The 18334-nt window shown below is 43.5% G+C and overlaps 1 protein-coding gene across 1 annotated transcript; it reads right to left on the bottom strand.

The window, feature by feature from the left end:
* Positions 1–1308: 1308 nt before the first annotated feature.
* Positions 1309–11768, bottom strand: kcng2 (potassium voltage-gated channel, subfamily G, member 2; the record flags this gene model as incomplete). The annotated part of the gene is made up of 2 exons (XM_084455536.1): positions 1309–2145; positions 10980–11768. 2 exons carry the CDS (start codon positions 11766–11768, stop codon positions 1309–1311), a joined length of 1626 nt encoding a protein of 541 aa, XP_084311662.1.
* Between the last annotated feature and the right edge of the window lie 6566 nt (positions 11769–18334).

Genomic DNA, 18334 nt, shown 5'->3' with positions numbered 1-18334 from the left:
ATGTGTGATGTTTTTGTCAGTAGAGTTGCCGCATGAGCTACAGCTTCACTAATGGGCCTGCTGTTGTTCCTACACGACAAAGAGCATCTGGTTGCCATCACCCATCAGTGCCATCTCCAGCCCTGCCCAGTGGCAACACTCGGGCTCCTTGTTTGGGCATTGGGCATGTGCCATCCAGAGCAAACAGCACCACATAAGTGGCTGCGCTGTGCTTTCACAATAAATACCGTGTTGGCACACAATGACAGCATGAGTTTTTAATGGTTTGAGGGAAGAATGTTTCACAACAAATGGTAATGTGTTGCCTGCAGTGGAAGTTGGGCTGAAAACCACCAAAGGGACTGTGATAAAAGACTGGCACGCTTCTGTGATAAGATGCACTAATGTTCCCACCATTATGGTTACACGGGATGGTTTCAAGTGTAAGGTTTCAAGTTTTGAGCTAATGTGCTGGTTACAGGGTGCTTTTTTCCCAAAAGGAATATGATCTGGGCACTTCCAGTCCGTTAGGAGAAATGGTTTGAATCCCAGGGGATCCCTTTAAAAGGGTCTTTATACAATTTATCGAAGTTCTCTCAGGTTTAGATTGACCATGCCTGGAGCCAAGGGGCTTTCTGAAAACAATGTTCAAGGCATTTATAATTCATCATAAAGTGATGTTAAACTGGAATGTGTAGCTGGCAATACTATTGAAATTAATTTGGTAGCTTATAGAGGCATAACCAACCCCAAGTGCATCCTTATGTGTAATAAATAGTTAAAGCGCACACCCAGGGGGCATGGCAAAAATGCTGATCCTGAGTCTAATGCGTCTAGAAGCAAAAGTGTACCGAAATTTGTAAATGTTAGATTTATACTCAAATTATCGGTCTTATGGCAGTCATGTAGTTACAAAAAAGTGAATATTCTAATTAAAGGATTTATTTCCAACTCAAATAAGCTTGGCGATAATATTTTTTTGAGAAAACTTTCTGTTCTTGCTTTATCCCCATGCTTTGTTAAAGGGCTTCAACATAGCCTAGTATAATCCTATGTGAATAGTTACTCCTGTCCGTCCATTGTCATTGACCAAAGACAGTCTTGTCCATCCATAGTGGTAAACTCTGTACCACTGATGTCTGTAAAAAGACTTCGGCAGCTCTCTTATAAAATCTAATAAACTCACACCAAAGTACAGAGCTACAAAGCTTAAAGGGAGTTGGAGCTTGCAAAGAGAATATCATCTCCGTTGCTGGTCCTGCAAGGCCACGAGTTCTTCACTGTGGGTGGCAGTCTCCCATGTAACACACACACACAGGCTGAGTTTGACTAGGCCTGAAATGTCTGCCTTATCTCAGCGGCCCTCTGAGACGCAACGGCCATGGACTTCCTGCGCTGCGCCGTGGAGATGGCAATGGCCTCCATGATGCCGTGGTAGCTGTCCGTGTCCTGAGAGTCCTCGCTGTTCTGGGACTTGGTGCTGTCCTGCGAGGACGGCTTCTGCCTCAGCGCCCGGACCTGCTCCTCCTTCAGCTCCAGGTAGGAGCGAGAGAACGTGTGGAAGATGGAGGTGACGGGGAAGGCCATGAGCAGGATGCCGCTCAGGATGCTGGACAGCGCCACCACCTGGCCAGGGATGCTCCTCGGAACCATGTCCCCGTAGCCCACCGTCGTCATGGAGATGACGGCCCACCAGTAGCTCCCGGGGATGCTGGTGAACTCATGCTTGGCGCCCAGCTCGCTCTCCGCCAGGAAGACCAGCGGGGAGAACAGCGCCATGGCCACGCACAGGAAGAGGAGGAGCAGGCCGAACTCGCGCGTGCACCTGCGGACTGTCAGCCCCAGCGTCTGGAGGCCCAGCGAGTGCCTGGCCAGCCGCATCACGTAGAAGATCCTCAGGGCCCGGAGGACCCGCAGCACCAGGCCCACCTTCTCCAGGTAGTTGTTCCCAGAGCCCGCAGGCTTCTCTCCCACGGACAGGGAGTCCACTATGAGTGTGACGTAGTAGGGCAGGATGGCCACCACATCGATGATGTTGAGGGGCGTGCGCAGGAACACACACTTGCTCTGGGTCTGGATGAAGCGCAGCAGAAACTCCAGAGAGAACCAGGCCACGCACACCGTCTCCAGCACGAAGATGTTGTAGCACCTCTGAGAGCACTCGCCCTACGAGAGACGATACACAAAAACACAAACCACACACGAAAGAACGTTATGCGACAGCAACAAAACCCTTCAGCATTTTAGGCTTATTCACAGGACAGAGGAACAAACGTTGCCAACTACTGTATGAACACACAAGATAACATAAGTCCCTGTTTGTCCTAACCCTAGAGTACTAACGCCATCAGTAAGGTTGGGTATATTTTACCCGATATAATATACCCCATAAAAATACTTCTCATCAAAATATATTAAAAGTACAACAATGCATTGCAAATTGAGGAACTTTACTTTCATTTTTCACTGAACAATGTCACAAAAAAAAAGTACTGTATCATGGGGGGACCTTATAAAAAAGCTGTAAAATTGGTGTAAAATTAGGGAATCGTTAACAAAAAAATCACCCAAACACATGCCTGTAGAAAAAAACAGGGATTGGAGCAGGGAAACACTTATACCTTCAATGACACCAGAGAGCAGCCTGAAGGTACCCAAGGACCCGCCCACCGCAGTCATCAGCAACACAAGTAAAATTAAAAAATTAAAATCATGTGGGTGAAAATCTCCCGAAGTCAGTACTCTAGGGTTAAGCCCTGCTGAAGACCTATTATTGGTCGAAACATGTTGGCTTTTTTAAAATTATATGATTTAGCCACATTAAAAATATATTTTAATTCTACATCCTCGTGGACACATTTTTTGGAGTGTCTGGATTCTGCCCGGTTTGGTCCATTAACATAAGTCATACTGATGAGTAGAATAAAGTCCCTGTAACTGAAAATATATTTGAAAGCAACAAAGTATCTTTAATTGATCAACAGACTCAGCATGGATTTGAGAAGTCAGCTTCTTTGATCAAGCAACCAGAATTCTGGTGTTGCATATAAATGAGGCGATAGACGGTGCTGCAATACATTTACATTATTTATAAAACTACAATAGGGGAAAAGGCTTTGATGGATCTCTTTGAGGGAACAAAAAATAAGAAACATAATCTCAGTCTCTTTTATGATTCTCCGGTCTTTACTGGGACATGGCTCCGTCTGAAGACAATACTGCAGGCTACTGTTCAGAGTGAAGGGCCCGGGCTGCAATGCCCTATCATTCTAGACATTCATGGGTATTGGGTATATAGTGGAGCCAAATTTAATTTAATTCTGTCATGCTGAAATATCTTTAGTTTCTGTAATGTCATGAATTCTTCACCTATGTATTGGCACCATAAATATTTGAAAGTCTAATTACATGTGATTACAGGTCAAGAGTTAGCTAGCTGTGTACAGCCCATTGTTAGCTGGCTAGAGGATTCAAGCAAACGCAGACTCACAATTGAAAATATATTAATAATTAATGCTTAAGGCTACTGTACATAATAAAGTGGTGTTGTAAGGACAAAGTATACAACAATACCTTGAAAAGTGCTACACCCCTCGAGACCTACAGTATGAAGGCTGCATTAAGATGGGAGAATCAAAAAAGAGCTTGAGAGCATTTTTCTTATTTCCCTAAATGTGATTCAGAACTGTAGGGGAGAGTGGGGTCAAGTGTAACACAGGGTCAAGTGTAACACAAGTGTAAGCTATTGTTATGTAACTCACTCTGCACATGCTCAGTTAAGTCCTCTGTCTGTCTGGAAGAAATCAGCTCATTTTTTGACGATCTTCAGATTTTATGACAAAAAGTCTGTTTTTGAGGTAAGAAAGTTACTTTTTAAATTTTCGGTATTTTTTAACTACTGCCCTGAGTTTTTATTCCCATTAATCTAAAGTCATATCATTTTGATGCCTATTTTGTTAGCTAACGGCCAATATGACTAGGGGAGAGCCGGGTCGAAAGTAACGGAGGACGAAAGTAACACGCGCATTTTCTCTAAAACTACGGCAACCTCGAAGACGTGGTTACGTTTGTACATGCATATACCAGTGCCTTAGCTTCATACAAAATTTCGGCACCAACCGAGTTTGTTTGGTGGAGTTATAGCAGGATAACGTTTTTAAGCGCCATAAGTAAAAAAGTGGTCCCCTAAGTATTTTTCGATTGTAGAATTGTGTTTACTTGTTTAAGTTTGTAAACATATGTAGTTTTCTTAAGACATCTAGTGACTAAATGATAGCATAGGTTTTAAGTTTCATGCGATGAAGTCTTGGAGACTAGCCAGGGATAAGTGACGGGAGAGCGGAGAGGGGCGGAAGTAACAGTAGCCTGCGGGACGAAAGTAACAATAGCTATTTCGGTCTGTGATATTTGACAGTGACTTACAATGCATTTATTTTGTTACATTTACAGAATATGCCGAGAATTAGGGTGAGGTAGACCAGGAGAGGGTTATTCTTCCAAGAAACCTGCAGACAGGCAGCATAGGAGGTCATAGCTGGGCAGCTGTCTGTGCGCTGTATGGATTTCGAATTTATAGCATTTATTTAATCTATACAAACATTATATTGTGTATAATAATATATGTGTTATGTGTAATAGTACATGTATTGATAGTAAAGAGACTTACAATCCTGAAATACAGAGATACGAGGACCCTTCGTTTGCTGTTACTTCCGCCCCACTGTTGTGTTACTTTTGTCCCGCTCCATAGGGACGAAAGTAACATTCCCCTCGGTACGTTCCCAGCCTATTTATGTTAAACTCATATATCCTAGAACGGAAATTACAGTCAATAATAGTGAAGGACGTGTGCAAGTTGTGTGTCATAAAACATGGAATCTCTACCGCTATTAATTTCGAAGTAAATTGGATCAAACGAAAAAGTGTTACTTTCGTCCCGGCTCTCCCCTATTAGAAATATTTATTGCTAACTCCTGCTAGCACAAGAAGGTTTTGTCAAGTGTAACAGGCTTTCAGCTATTCACAGCTTTCAGCCTATGCCCTTATTTTTAATGAACCAAACATTATCAATGTTTTAGTAAATGGTAATTTAGACTGTATGGAGTAGCTAGGCTGAAAATCACCTTAGAAATGTGTAATAACAGTGTAATAACAAATGTATATGTTTGATTTGGTGTTCCACTTGATTACATGTTTACATTTCACATTTTAAATGTTTGTCTATGTTAAAAAGGCTAATAAATGATTAATTAAGTTATGAAAGATGTTTAATGATGATGTTAACTTAATACAGTGTTTTAATTATCTTATTTGTGGTTGTTTTGTAATATGTTACACTTGACACCACACCATGTTACACTTGACCCTACCCATGGGGTCAACTGTAACATCTGACTTCTCAAAAATAAATCAATATTGTACTCTTTATGTCATTTATGGGGACTTTTACATGATATGACAAATGAATAGACATGTGTAACTATAATATAGCAAAACATGACTAATCTAGTTGAATTAGTCTCAAAGTAATCTGGAAAACAGTTAAAAAGTGTTACACTTGACCCCACTCTCCCCTATATAAAAAAAACCTTTGGCAGAAGGCAACAGTGAAATTAAAATTCACAAAACATCCAGTGTTTTATATCTCCACGGGGGAACACCTGCTTCGTCTGGAGACTGTCAACTCACAATCCTTTACAATGCTTGCACGTTCACACCGGGCACGGCGAGAAGATTCGCTCAGCCCGGTTCGCCCCAATCTCGCCGCGGGATCCAATGGGTTGCCGCGCGAATCCGCTGCAGAAAGTTAAAAGTTCATTTTGCGAATGAACTGGCGCCGCCAGTGCTGCCCGCCGCCCAGTTCGCGCGTTGTATTGACTTTCTATGTAAACTTGCTGCGCGGCCGGAAAAATTAGCGCCCGGTGTGAACACAGCACGAAGTATGTACAGTAGCCTGAATGTGTGGGCAGGGGTGTTTGTGTGTGTGTGTGTGTGTGTGTGTGTGTGTGTGTGTGTGTGTGTGTGTGTGTGTGTGTGTGTGTGTGTGTGTGTGTGTGTGTCCATGCTTGTGTCCGTGCATGTGACATATAATGGAAGCCAGCCATTAAGTCAAATTTTGCGAGTGCAAAGTTGATAGTAGTTGATAGTAAAACTTTCTAGCTGAGTAGGCCTACATTTTCCCATCCTGCTGTCCCCACCTCTATACTAAATGCGCTCTGCTCCAGGAAGTTGGATTCAGTGGATCAAATTCAAAATGCACAATGATCCGTTCTAGGCTAGCTAACACAGGACTCTGACCCTATCAGGAGTGAGGACAGCTATTCAAACCAAACAGCATAGGAGGACACAGCCACCTTTGATCCCAAAGATGTGTGTGTGGACACGGTTTACAAACAGGCTTAGACCTTGCTGAGAAGGCTCTTTCCATAGAGCAAAGATGACTTTAATAGGCTACTCAATTTATTTACCACTCTCATTTCATTCACCTCACTGGGCTTTGCTGGGATATGGCTGCGTGTGTGAATATTGTTCCAGCACCCATATTGGATTTCAAGGCTTCTCTCTGCAAATCTCTTCTGAAAACAGGAATCTCATAATTCATTCAGAAGTAATATGATTTATTTTTTAAATGATGAAATAATATCAAAGCTGCTTCAACCTGTCACCTAGTTCACGATCAAAGCAGAGAGCGATCACGACTTGTGTCTGTTGTTTAAGCCTTCTCCTTAGTCTTACTTCTCATAATGGTTGGTATGTTCCTTCTTTGAGATTCTCTCTAATCAACACACAACCAAATTGACTACAGCTGCCTATAAGACAACTGCCTCTACAGTATGTTGCGATGTTTCAATCATTCATCTGTAGCCTATTTCATCAGAGTGCAGTGTACTTGTACTTCCTCGGAGGGGGGTAGTGTGTTTGTGTGCGTCTGTGTGCGTGTGATTAAGGGCCCGGGCAGAGAAGTATGATCTTTCTTGGCATTTCTTGGATTCCCTGGACAATGACTAACACATAAATCCAATCCCATTGATAACTTAGGGTCTTTCTTCACAGCAGTCCATTTCAGGGATTCTCAAAATCATCGATATTGTCTTTGGCAAGAGGAGAGACTTACTCTACCCCCCAAGGGATGAATTAATTTCAGCTATCTCTTCATTTCCAATATTCATTCGTTTTATTAATGTATTAGTTTGTCAATACATCAAAATAACACACACTCTCAATAAATTGGATTAGGCAGGGCATTGGCTGTAACCCATGCAGTCTTGTTTCCTGTCGACATTTTTATTGGTTGGATCTTTACAGGGAGCCAGAGAACTCTATGACCTGTCCATCCTGCTCCCCCTTCATCTCCTCCTCCTCCTTCCTGCACAGCTAGCCAAGCCCCTAGCCCCCCTACATCTCTGGTCCAGTCAGCCTGGCTGCTACCCTACATCTCTGGTCCAGTCAGCCTGGCTGCTACCCTACATCTCCGGTCCAGTCAGGGGAGGGAGGGAGGGGGAGAGGGAAAGAGAGAGAGAGAGAGTCTCCCCTAAGTAAGAGTCTGCTAACCAAGCTGTTTTGGCTCTACAGGGATGACTAATTACACTCCTTGAAGATCTGGTCACAGTCTAGAGCCCTGTGTCATTATGAGTAAGCAACTCACTTGCAGCCCCTGCCACTGGCACACTGTAGCCTTTAGACATATGGTCTGAACCTAGGACTAGTGTGCAGTAGTCTTATCACTATAAAAGTATGCCACACTCACATATCTAATTCTAAGACATATCTAATTCTAGGACATTGACACACACCATAAATGCTGTGCGTCAATGAGAACTGTAAATAACAAAAGCTGTGTTTTCAGCAGTCTCTCTCTTCCACCCTTTCAAATGTACCCCCAGATCTGGGCTCGCTATTCATCAGCGGTGATCTATATTAATTGCTGGCATGTCCTTTGGAGCGCTGGTATTTATGGGAGGTGTGGACGGGCCGGGGAGCCGGGGCTGCTGGGTAAGGACATGAAGGAGAGGGCTGTAGAGAAGCGGACGGCTCAGTCCCTGAACTCTCCTTACACAGCAGACGGATGAAACAAGCATCTGGCGCCTCCACAGACGTTCATGGACACAAGTGCATCTAATCCTGTTTTCATCCAGAGAGAGCCTGCCCCATAAAATCCAACATACACTATGACGTGTATTTGTGTGTGTGTGTGTGTGTGTGTGTTTGTTTGTTTGTAGCCTCTGAATACCACTCAAAGAAACATATTAGGGTAGACAAGCTAAGAGCTTTCTATTGTAAGCAGCTTGTTTTGCCCTCTGCAGGTTTTGAAAACCATTAGGTTTTGCCTAAATCGATACACTCCATCTCAGTAGAAATGTATGTGCTATAGCTTGGGTCAGATCTATTCGGGGGTTTAGAAAAGGTTTGTTCAACCTCCTCTGAGCAGGTGAGATCTCATGGCACCTAACATTTCCGCATTGCTGGTCAAATCAACTGTCAATAGTATGCATTCATTTATAGTGACCAATTGTAACAATCTTGAATCTCTGTGGATGTAATAGCTGCGAAAATTCAATTTTCATGTGGTGCCAAACTGGTAAGATATGCAGGTGTTAACAGTTGGCTATCAAAGTCTGCTGCTAATGGACAGAGGGTAGGGTAGGGAGGAGAGGGTGGGTGGCTGGATGTATTTCAAAGAGCTAATGCAATTAGTGCTGCCAAATGCAGCTAGTTGATGTGAATTTCATTGATGATTTGTTAAGATACATGAGGAAAGCAAAGGAGGAGACGGCTTACTCAGAGCACCCCCAGGATAGGGGAGACCAGCTGGCCACCGGTCCTAACATGGACATGGGCAGGAGGAGACCAGAGAACATTCCAACATTCCAGAGATAGTGCTCCCCTGTCACCCTGCCCCCCCCCACCCCCACCCCCACCCCCGCCCCCCCACACACACCTCTGACAACACAGCGGCCGTCTGTCTAGTCTTGTTGCACCTATGACTCCATCACACACACACACACACACACAAACACACACACCCGCACATATAACCATGAGACAGTTGTCTTCATGAGAAGGTTGACTGAGTGATTCCTCTTTGAAGACTGTGCACTTCCTCAGCCAGTTCTTCTAATGCAGATGTGTCTCTTTGATGGGGGAGACGCCACTGGCTTTTCTTTAATAATTTGAAGCTTTGTTGATGTCGTTCAGGAGGCGAATCGATCTGACACAGAGACACTTTTGAGCCATCAATCTAAGGGTTGGTCTCTGCTAGACTTAAAAACGCTCCAGAAGAAGAAATCATTGAGTTCAATTTAGTGATCACTTTGTTTGTCACCCAGTGTGACAACCGCTGTTAGTGAGATGAATGGTGCTACAGTATGTGGCAAGGTTCAGCTCCTCAGAGGGAAAACTCCACAGGAAGCCCTTATCCTTCATCTAAGAGGATTTAGATGATCCCAGTGAATGTAACAATTTTAACATCCTCAATGAGTGCATAAATGCTATTAAAGAGCTGGATGGCAGCCAACTTCCTGCAACTAAATACAGACAAGACTGAAGCCCTGATCATTGCCCCTGACCACATTAGCCCTAACATTAAGCAGTGCCTTGGGCCACTAGCAGTGCATGTCAAACCCCAAGTTAGAAATGTAGGTGTTTTCTTTGATGAGTCTTTGTCTTTAAATAATCATGTCAACCAGCTAACCCGTTCTTGTTTTTATCAGTTTAGAAACACTGTTAAACTCAGGTGTGTTGTTTCTAAGTCAGAAATGATAATGATCATTCATGCTTTTATCTCATCCCGCCTTGATTATTGTAACTCCCTAATCACCTGTTTTAACAAATCTGTCATGAGCCGTGAAGTTATTCAGAATGCAGCTGCCCGTTTATTAACTTGCTCGAATAGGAGATCACACATCACCCCAATTTTATTCTCCCTTCATTGACTACATATTCAGTTCCGAATTCATTTTAATATTCTGGTCCTCACTTTTAAAGCCTTCCATGGTCAATCCCCCATCTACATCTCTGACCTCCTCCACCTCTACACCCCTAGTCGTGCGCTTGGATCCACACAGCTTGAGCTCCTGGTCATCCCTCGTACCCATTTAAAGACCAAGGGCGATCGCTCTTTCCAGTCTGTAGCCCCTACCCTCTGGAATGCTATTCCCCCGCCTTTAGGTGCACTTGACTCCCTTACTGCTTTTAAAAAACAGCTCAAGACATTTTTATTCAGACAGGCTTTTACTTGACCCTCTTTTCTCTGATTTTACCCTTATTATTTTGGTGTTTTACTGTTCTTTTTGCACTGTACCTTTATTGTATTTTACTGTGTGTTGCTATGTTAGACAGGCTTTTACTTGACCCTATATTGTGTTTTTACCTTTTATATTTTGGCGTCTGTCACTTTTACTGTATTTTACTGTGTGTTGCTATGTGTGTGAAGCACTTTGTGATCCCTATCTGTGAAAGGTGCTATACAAATAAACGTATTATTATTATTATTAAGATTGGGAAGCACAGATTACACTGGACACATCCCAATGGGTCTTTAGTTGTAGATGTCAATCTGAACATGTTATATAATAGGGTTACATTATAAAAGCAATACTGTGTCCAGCTCATCATCATTTTGGAGTTATTTTTGAATAAAGCAAAATTAGTGGTTTGAAGACATTTAATTTCATATAGAACCTTAAAAGTATGCTCTCTGAACAAGTGGAAGTATGAAGGTAAAAAAAACTACAACCCAGTCTTAGTACAATATAAAAAAATGAATATTGTCTCCTATGTGTAGTTCAATTATTGAAAGCATTTGAGTGAACATGGTGCTTGTGTTACAGATGTAACGGGAGGAGGCTTTTTCTAGTCTGTGAAGAATTCACTTTACTTCATTCGGTGACTGAGGTTAGGCTTAGAAATGATCCTTGCTCTTCTTCTTTTTTGTTTTGCTTTATTTGACCAGACTTAGGCCTTTGTGTAGATGTAGCGTTTAACTTATAAAAGTGACTCACCCTCTCCTCCTCCTCCCTCATGTACGGCATGGTGCTGATACACAGCGTCACGGCCGTGATGGCCACGAACACCACCGACAGGAAGGCGAAGATCTTCCCTGGCAGTCCCGAGTGGGGGTTCTCCACCATGTCCCTGAGCCCGCGCATGCAGTCCACCATGCGGCCCTCCTCCAGCCCCGGGGCCTGCTGCTGCTGGGACTCGTCGCAGGACTGCGGCGAGGTGAGCTCGGCCTCCTCCTCCTCCTCCAGCCGCAGCTGCTCCCTTTGCTCCTCCTGCTGGACCCTCAGCCTCCTCAGGCAGCACCACTCCAGGCTGGCCTCCTCCACCCCCCAGTACATCAGCTCCTCCTGGAAGGACAGGGCGCACATCTCCCGCAGCAGGCGCAGCTTCCCTGCCGCCAGGAAGGTGACAATGGTGCGGAAAGCCGACGGGCTGCGGTCGAAGAAGTACTCGTTGCGGCTGCCGTCGTAGTCATCGCACACGTCCATGATCTCCTCCAGGCTGCTGCAGCCGCGCAGCTTGCCCAGGCGCGTCAGGGGGAACTCCTCCAGCGTGGACCAGGGGATGCGGTACTTAATGCCCCCCACGTTGATGATAGCGGCGGCGCTGTCCGCCGGGCCGCGGTCCGGCTCCTCCTGTTGGGGCTTGGGCTGGAGCAGGAGCTGGGCCCGCTTGTAGAACACCCCCTTCGTGGAGGAGACCTCCTGGGTGTTCTCCCGCGGGTTGAAGTGGAAGGTGGGGAACTCGTGCTCCCTGCTGCCCGCCAGGAAGGCCACCTCCTGATACATGCCTGCCTGTCGACTGAGGGGACCCTGTCCAGCACACTGAGGGGACCCTGTCCAGCACACTGAGGGGACCCTGTCCAGCACACTGAGGGGACCCTGTCCAGCACACTGCCAGATGTGAGTAGGAGGGGCTCACTGGCCGAGGGGGTCAGTCAGGGGGAAGGTCACCCATCCAAAGAGCTGGTCTCTGCAGGAAGACAAGACAGGTGTGTGATTCAATCAAAAAGTTTGCTCTGGTTTGTTTTCTACATGCAGTATAGCCACCATGCACATCCTGTAACCTACCTCTCCTCACAGGATGAGACACAATAGATAAACCAATAGAAACAAAACTGTTATACTTTTATATATATAGAGCTTGACAGAAAAAGGGCAAACTGTACAAATCAACAAAATAATTCACTTCTATTCCCAGCTATATTACCTTTTCAGAATCATATCCTGTCTCTACATTGAATCATATCCTATCTCCACATTGATATCAAACGGCATTATAGTGAACTACTACCACCCAGTATTATTCATATGCCCTAAAAATATAAACAATTCAATTTGGGTGACTGAAGTTATGAAGACGGAAGTAGTGGCTGAACATGAGATTACGCTGAAACTCAAGAGATCAATGATCTCTGAAGCTGACACAATGCAGTTATGCAGAGTAACAACACAGAACTCAAGGCCATTTGTCTACAGCGACCCCAGAACAAATCATGAAATTCACCACTAATCAGTGCTCCTATTGACCACCTAATGTCCCAAGAATGCTCGGTCCCAATGAATGCGGAGACAAGCGTATTTTCTCTCAGTATTGATTTACCATGATTTATTTTCCATTATGTCGCTGCCATGGGTGAAAACATTTCAGACCCATCAGCCACAAGTAAAGTAGACTTGTGTAAGCAGAGCCTAATGGTGGGAAATGAGAGGCACACATGAGATAACAAACACAGCAGACATAGCTGGGATGCAATTTACTGCTTTGACAGGATGAGAGAGACAGAGAGAGAGAAAGAGAGGGAGAGAGAAAGAGAGAGAGAGAGGGATGATAGAATAACTGATTATACATATCCATGCTATTAATTTGTATGCATGAAATATAATTGGGATGGGATGCCCCCAAATACTCCTATCCATCAGTCACTGATTAAACACAGTAGGGCGTGTGAGTTCGCTCCAGCGCCTGTGATGTGGATCGGTTCTGTCTGCAGAGCTCTTATCACAGTTCTTGATGTGAGAGAACAAGGTGGGGCGGCTGTGGCTCAGGAGGTAGAGTTGGTCGTCCAATGATCGTAGGGTCGGCGGTTTGAATACTCCTGTCCACATGTCGAAGTGTCCTTGGGCAAGACACTAAACCCAATGCTCCCAATGAGCAGGCTAGCACCTTGTATGGCAGCTGCCGCCATTGGTGTGTGAATGGGTGAATGAGAGGCCATAGTAAAGCACTTTGGATAAAAGCACTATATAATTGCAGTCCATTTACCATCCATCCATTTACGAGGTGGAAAACGCCTCAGATAGAATTGTACTCCGTTTGATACCACAGTCTTGTGTGTTTTACAAGCTTGGACTCTTCATGTGTTTTGTTGGAGTCTTTGTGTTCTGTCTAACAGCTGACACCAGTGGAGACAAAAGATGATACCATGAATAAATACATTTTGAAGCATCCAGAGTGAAATTTGGCCAGTAAAAATGTCAGAAATATAGCTCAGTACACGCAAGATGATGTCCATCACAGGCTCATGGATGACTGAATATATTCATTATTTCTATGAGAGAGAGCGGTGTCTGGGTTCCTGAGACTGCTGTGACACACACAGAGACAGTGAGTGGGCTCCAGGAAGCATCAATCACAATCAAACTGACCACTCTCATCAAGGGGGGGGCAGAAAATGGCCACCAGATAAGTGCTCAGCTCTCTGCCTTTGAGGGGAAGAATTTATGAAGCATGATGACTCCACACCCATGAGACCCACTATGATGGGCCGGCCAGAATGAACTCAACACCTGAGGGACGCCACAGCCACACACTGTCATCCTTTATAATCAAGGTGTTTGTGGAGCATGTTGTGTAGATATTCAGTGGGAGTGATACTGAGAGATGTGAAACACCTGTACATGTACATTTACATGTAAGTCATTTAGCAGACGCCAAAGCGACTTTGTCTAGAGTAAGTGAACTGTACCTGTAGTTAGGCACCCTGACACTCTATTGTGGATGTAGCTGATACGTTGGTGAGTTGATAAATGATGAAAGTAGGCTAAACAATAACAGTATTCCAGCACCATGACAGCAAATCAGGAGGGTGAGGGTTAGGATAAAACCGCCCACTGAAAAAAACAAGCAACAGATGATATCCAACTAAACCTTTATCCGGGCCCAGCTAAATGCACCACAGGGCACTGATTTTCAGGTGCATTGATGTCTTTTGGACATACAAAGCCTGCTGCAGTTTTCTTATTATTATTCATAACAAGCTGTTCTTCTGGCATTACACAAGTTATCAATGTCCTTACTGGAGCTGGTCGAATTGTTGTCCTGTTTCAGCACACTCAAACAGGAAAGCTTAGTCCAGCTTGGTGACTCACTTCCCCACGTCCTCATTCCATTACTATAACAAGCTATCCAAGTCTGTGATGGGGTTAATATGCCAGAGCAGGAATAAAGTCCTTGAATCTTATTAATTCACTTAAAGTAAAAAATTAAAAAAAGACAAGAAAACAAGGTTCCTAGTTCCCATGGGGATGAATAAATGAGTTCCCAACGAACTCCCTCACTTTGCTGCTCCATATTTGTGACCTATTTGAGGAACATTTTAATGTAGGGAAAGCAATTAGGCCTATGCATCAGGGGAAAGGCAAAAAATATATATACAGAAGCCTACATAATAAAATCAATAAATGGTTGAAATGGGACAAACTGGAGTATGGAGAAAGATACATGTGAGTCTAAAGCTAAAGAAATTACACAAACCAGAAAGCTACAATAGGCTATAATGACTGAAAAAGTAATCTGAGTTAATAAGCTATGGAATGTGAATTTTCAGAGGACGCCCTATATTATTTTATTTTCACAAATGGCAGGATTCTAAATAGATAATTGATTGGGGTTTTAAACCATGCTGTTACTGCAGATTTGCCACACTGCAGTGATGAAAAGGAACAACATTTCTACCACTAATGCATTCAGTGAGATAATGTAAGCTGTGGCTTAGTATTCTAAAGAGCCTGGCTGTCTGTATTCAGACCAAAAGTAATTAAGAGTAGCAATGTTTTGGCATTAAAAAGAAGTTGACTTTGTAGGGATTCAGAGAAGAATTTCAACAAATAGCCTGAAGGCAGAGAGTTTGTTTGATGAGCATTGCACAAACACCAAAGGGAGGGACAGACCATCTTCAATAGCAACACAAGAAACATTTCCATATATTGGCTGGCAGTACCTTAACACACAAATAAATACACGCCTGCACGCACAAACAAATACACGTACGCAAACACACACACACACACACACACACACACACACACACACACACACACACACACACACACACACACACACACACACACACACACACTCATCTCCCTACACCGGACCTCAGGCATATGCTGTGCTACATAGGCTGTCTGTGTGTTGTTCCAGGGCTCACATGTTCTCCTGCAGCTGTGGGAGAAGACCATCGTGTAGGCTACATCACCCACATCAGCACCTCAACACATGTCAAAGAGTTAATGATGCAGGAAGGATGAATGGAGAATCCATATCCATACAAGCAATGAAAGTAAATGCCCCTGAAAGGGTAAACGCTGTAGGGAGTATAACTCATTAACTCGGGCGGGTCTCATTTTCTCAAATATTCACTCTTAAACCCACGAGTAAAAACAAATTACCAATATGATAGGCTATCATCGTGTGTTATCTACTGATTGAATCTTAATAAGTAGGCTACATAAAGAAAATGCTTAGCTGGGGTGGATGGGGGGCTCACGCTGTAAATAAAAGCGTTCCTCTGATTCGACAGCATTTTGCCAGTCTAGCAAAAATCAAATGTTTAGAATAGGCTACTCTTCATGAGCAGAACGTTATAGGTTGCCTAGACTGCACCATACAGCCACATCACACTATAGCCTAACAGTGCAGTTTGAAATGTAGGCATATTTATTAGGCGTAATATTGTATCAATTAATAACCAAAAGTAATTTTACCATACGGATATTTCAATTAGCCTAACTGTCGTCTGCCAAACATTGCGAGGCGCACATTATGACACTCACTAGTTCAATTAATATTAGCCTACTTTCCAAGCAGTTAGCCTGCGCTAATTCGAACATAATCAACTGAAAAATAATACTCACGGTTAGAAAACCTACCCGCTGTACTTAGCTTGTGTCCATCAGTTCCAGCCTCTCCTCATTTTGATATTGTCAGTGACGGTATTTTTTAAAACATAACACATGCCCCAAATGGTCCAATCTTCTCTAGTCTGAAATGGTCCCCAACACTGTAACAAACTCAGTTCGGAGAATCCCAGGTAACGTCATCTGCCACTTCTCCGAACCTACATGGTAAGTTTCAATGCTCGTTAAAGTTACTGCGCTCCCACATAAGGAAAGGCACGAAGCAATAAATTGTCCTTAAACCTCGATACGTCAAAACAACTTATTCCCGAAGAGTTTCCTTGGCTTTATTTTGCTAGTAATCCGTCCAAATCTGTCTCTTTCACCAACAGAACGGCGTGAGGGCGAACCAGCGAGGGTCCATGAAGACTCCTTGTGAATGAATGGGTGTTGGCGTCCTGTGCCAGTTTAAAGGACCTGACTGCCGCTCACGCGTCTTCGCACTGCGCTCTGTTTTCCTATTTCGCTCCAAGCCAGAAGACACAGATAGCCTTGAAAAAAACAATTCTTCCACTTATTCCAATAAATGCATGTATATACTCATTTAATTGAAGCCTTTCAGTTTTCAATTAGGTACTTAAAAGTTATGAGCTCTTGAGGACAATGAATGAGCTAGTGCTAAAAGGTTGCTTCATTAGCCCACCTGTAGGCTACTTCAAAGCTGCTTTTGGAGAATGTGCGTTAAATTGTTGAAATACATGATGTGACAGGTGTGAACCAGGCATAGGCTAACATAAGCAAAGTAGGTACCAGCACACCACATTATTGCACAAATGCTCGTCAGTGTCTGCATTAATTTTGAACATTTTCAAATGAGGCAGCGGACAGCCAGCGGCAGTAATTGCATGTGTTTGACTGACGGAGAAACAAGTAATAACAGTAATGACAGTAGACTGATGACCATTTGAAGGATGCTGTTAACAGCTCAGGGTTAAAACCTGAAACAGAGTTGGCATGGCTTGAATTAACCAACAAAGGAGAAACTTGAATTAAGCATCGCACTGTACTGGGCTGCCTGCTGATGTCTATTTCAGGTTTGATAAAGTAACTGATTGCCTATTGTGCTTATTTAGCCTGATTCTGTATTGAAGTGTAACCTATTGTTACAATTCTCCAGATAAACAGAACGCGTCCATATCTATCCAGCTACCGCTAGATGGCGACAGAGAAGTCCGTCCCTAATAAGCCCCTATAATACATGGATTAATACCAAGGCATTCCATTCAACGTGTTAATTGGATATGCCAATTATACGACTATAGGGCTACTAGTATGGCGTAGTTGTTCCTTAATGACTGTGTCTGAGGGGGAAATGAATTAGGCCACTGGAAATGAACATCACCTGAGGCCATGAAAACTCATAATGTGTTAATCGGTTTTCTTTCAAAAGTCAGAAAGAGATAAGAAGTATGGGAAGAACGGAGCGACTTCTACAGACTCTTTTGGCTTGAATCAGTGTATTGTCCATGAAAAAGTGTTGCATGTTGAATAATTAATCACTGTTGCTGTACATGTTACAGCTACTGTATATATATGTAACTGTATTTCAGCACAATCCGATTACACCCTCTACGGTGAATAAATATGCACTGGAGCCATTAAAAATCACCCACATGGTTGTGTGACAATGATGAATTACAATCCGCTTAATATACTGTGTCAGCAGCCGCGGTACATCATGAACCACAGATTTCACTGTCATCTGCGGATGCATCAACCGCCTCCATCAATGAGTAATGAGTTTTACCCCTTCAATTATGTTTACACTTTGTCAGAGTTGCATCCTCACCCAGCTGACCTGCAGGTATGAAGATAAAAAGACACGGAGCAAAGGTAATGAAGCCACTGGTCTAAAAGGTAATAATGCCACTGTGGTCTAAAAGGTAATGAAGACTCTGTGGTCTAAAAGGGAACTAGAAAGGGTGCTCAGAGAGCACATGCCTCTGCCCATGAATGCATTTTGTTGGTGTAACCTAGTTGAAATGGTTAAACTCACTCCTCATTATAAATATTGCCCACTTGCACCATCGAAGTGTAAGCTTTTCAGTGGCGTAACTGGTGGTGGTGTTTATGTCCATCAGTCCAGTGCTCCAACAACTAGATTTATAAAATTTTGTTTTACATACATAGAAATATAAGATATTGTTCGTGAAAACAGCGAATAAATACATTTG

The sequence above is a fragment of the Borostomias antarcticus genome (assembly GCF_949987555.1).
Source record: "Borostomias antarcticus genome assembly, chromosome: 21".
Taxonomy (NCBI): Eukaryota; Metazoa; Chordata; class Actinopteri; order Stomiiformes; family Stomiidae; genus Borostomias; species Borostomias antarcticus.
Note: the sequence above shows the minus strand (reverse complement) of the source record. Positions and strands in the feature narration are given on the sequence as shown.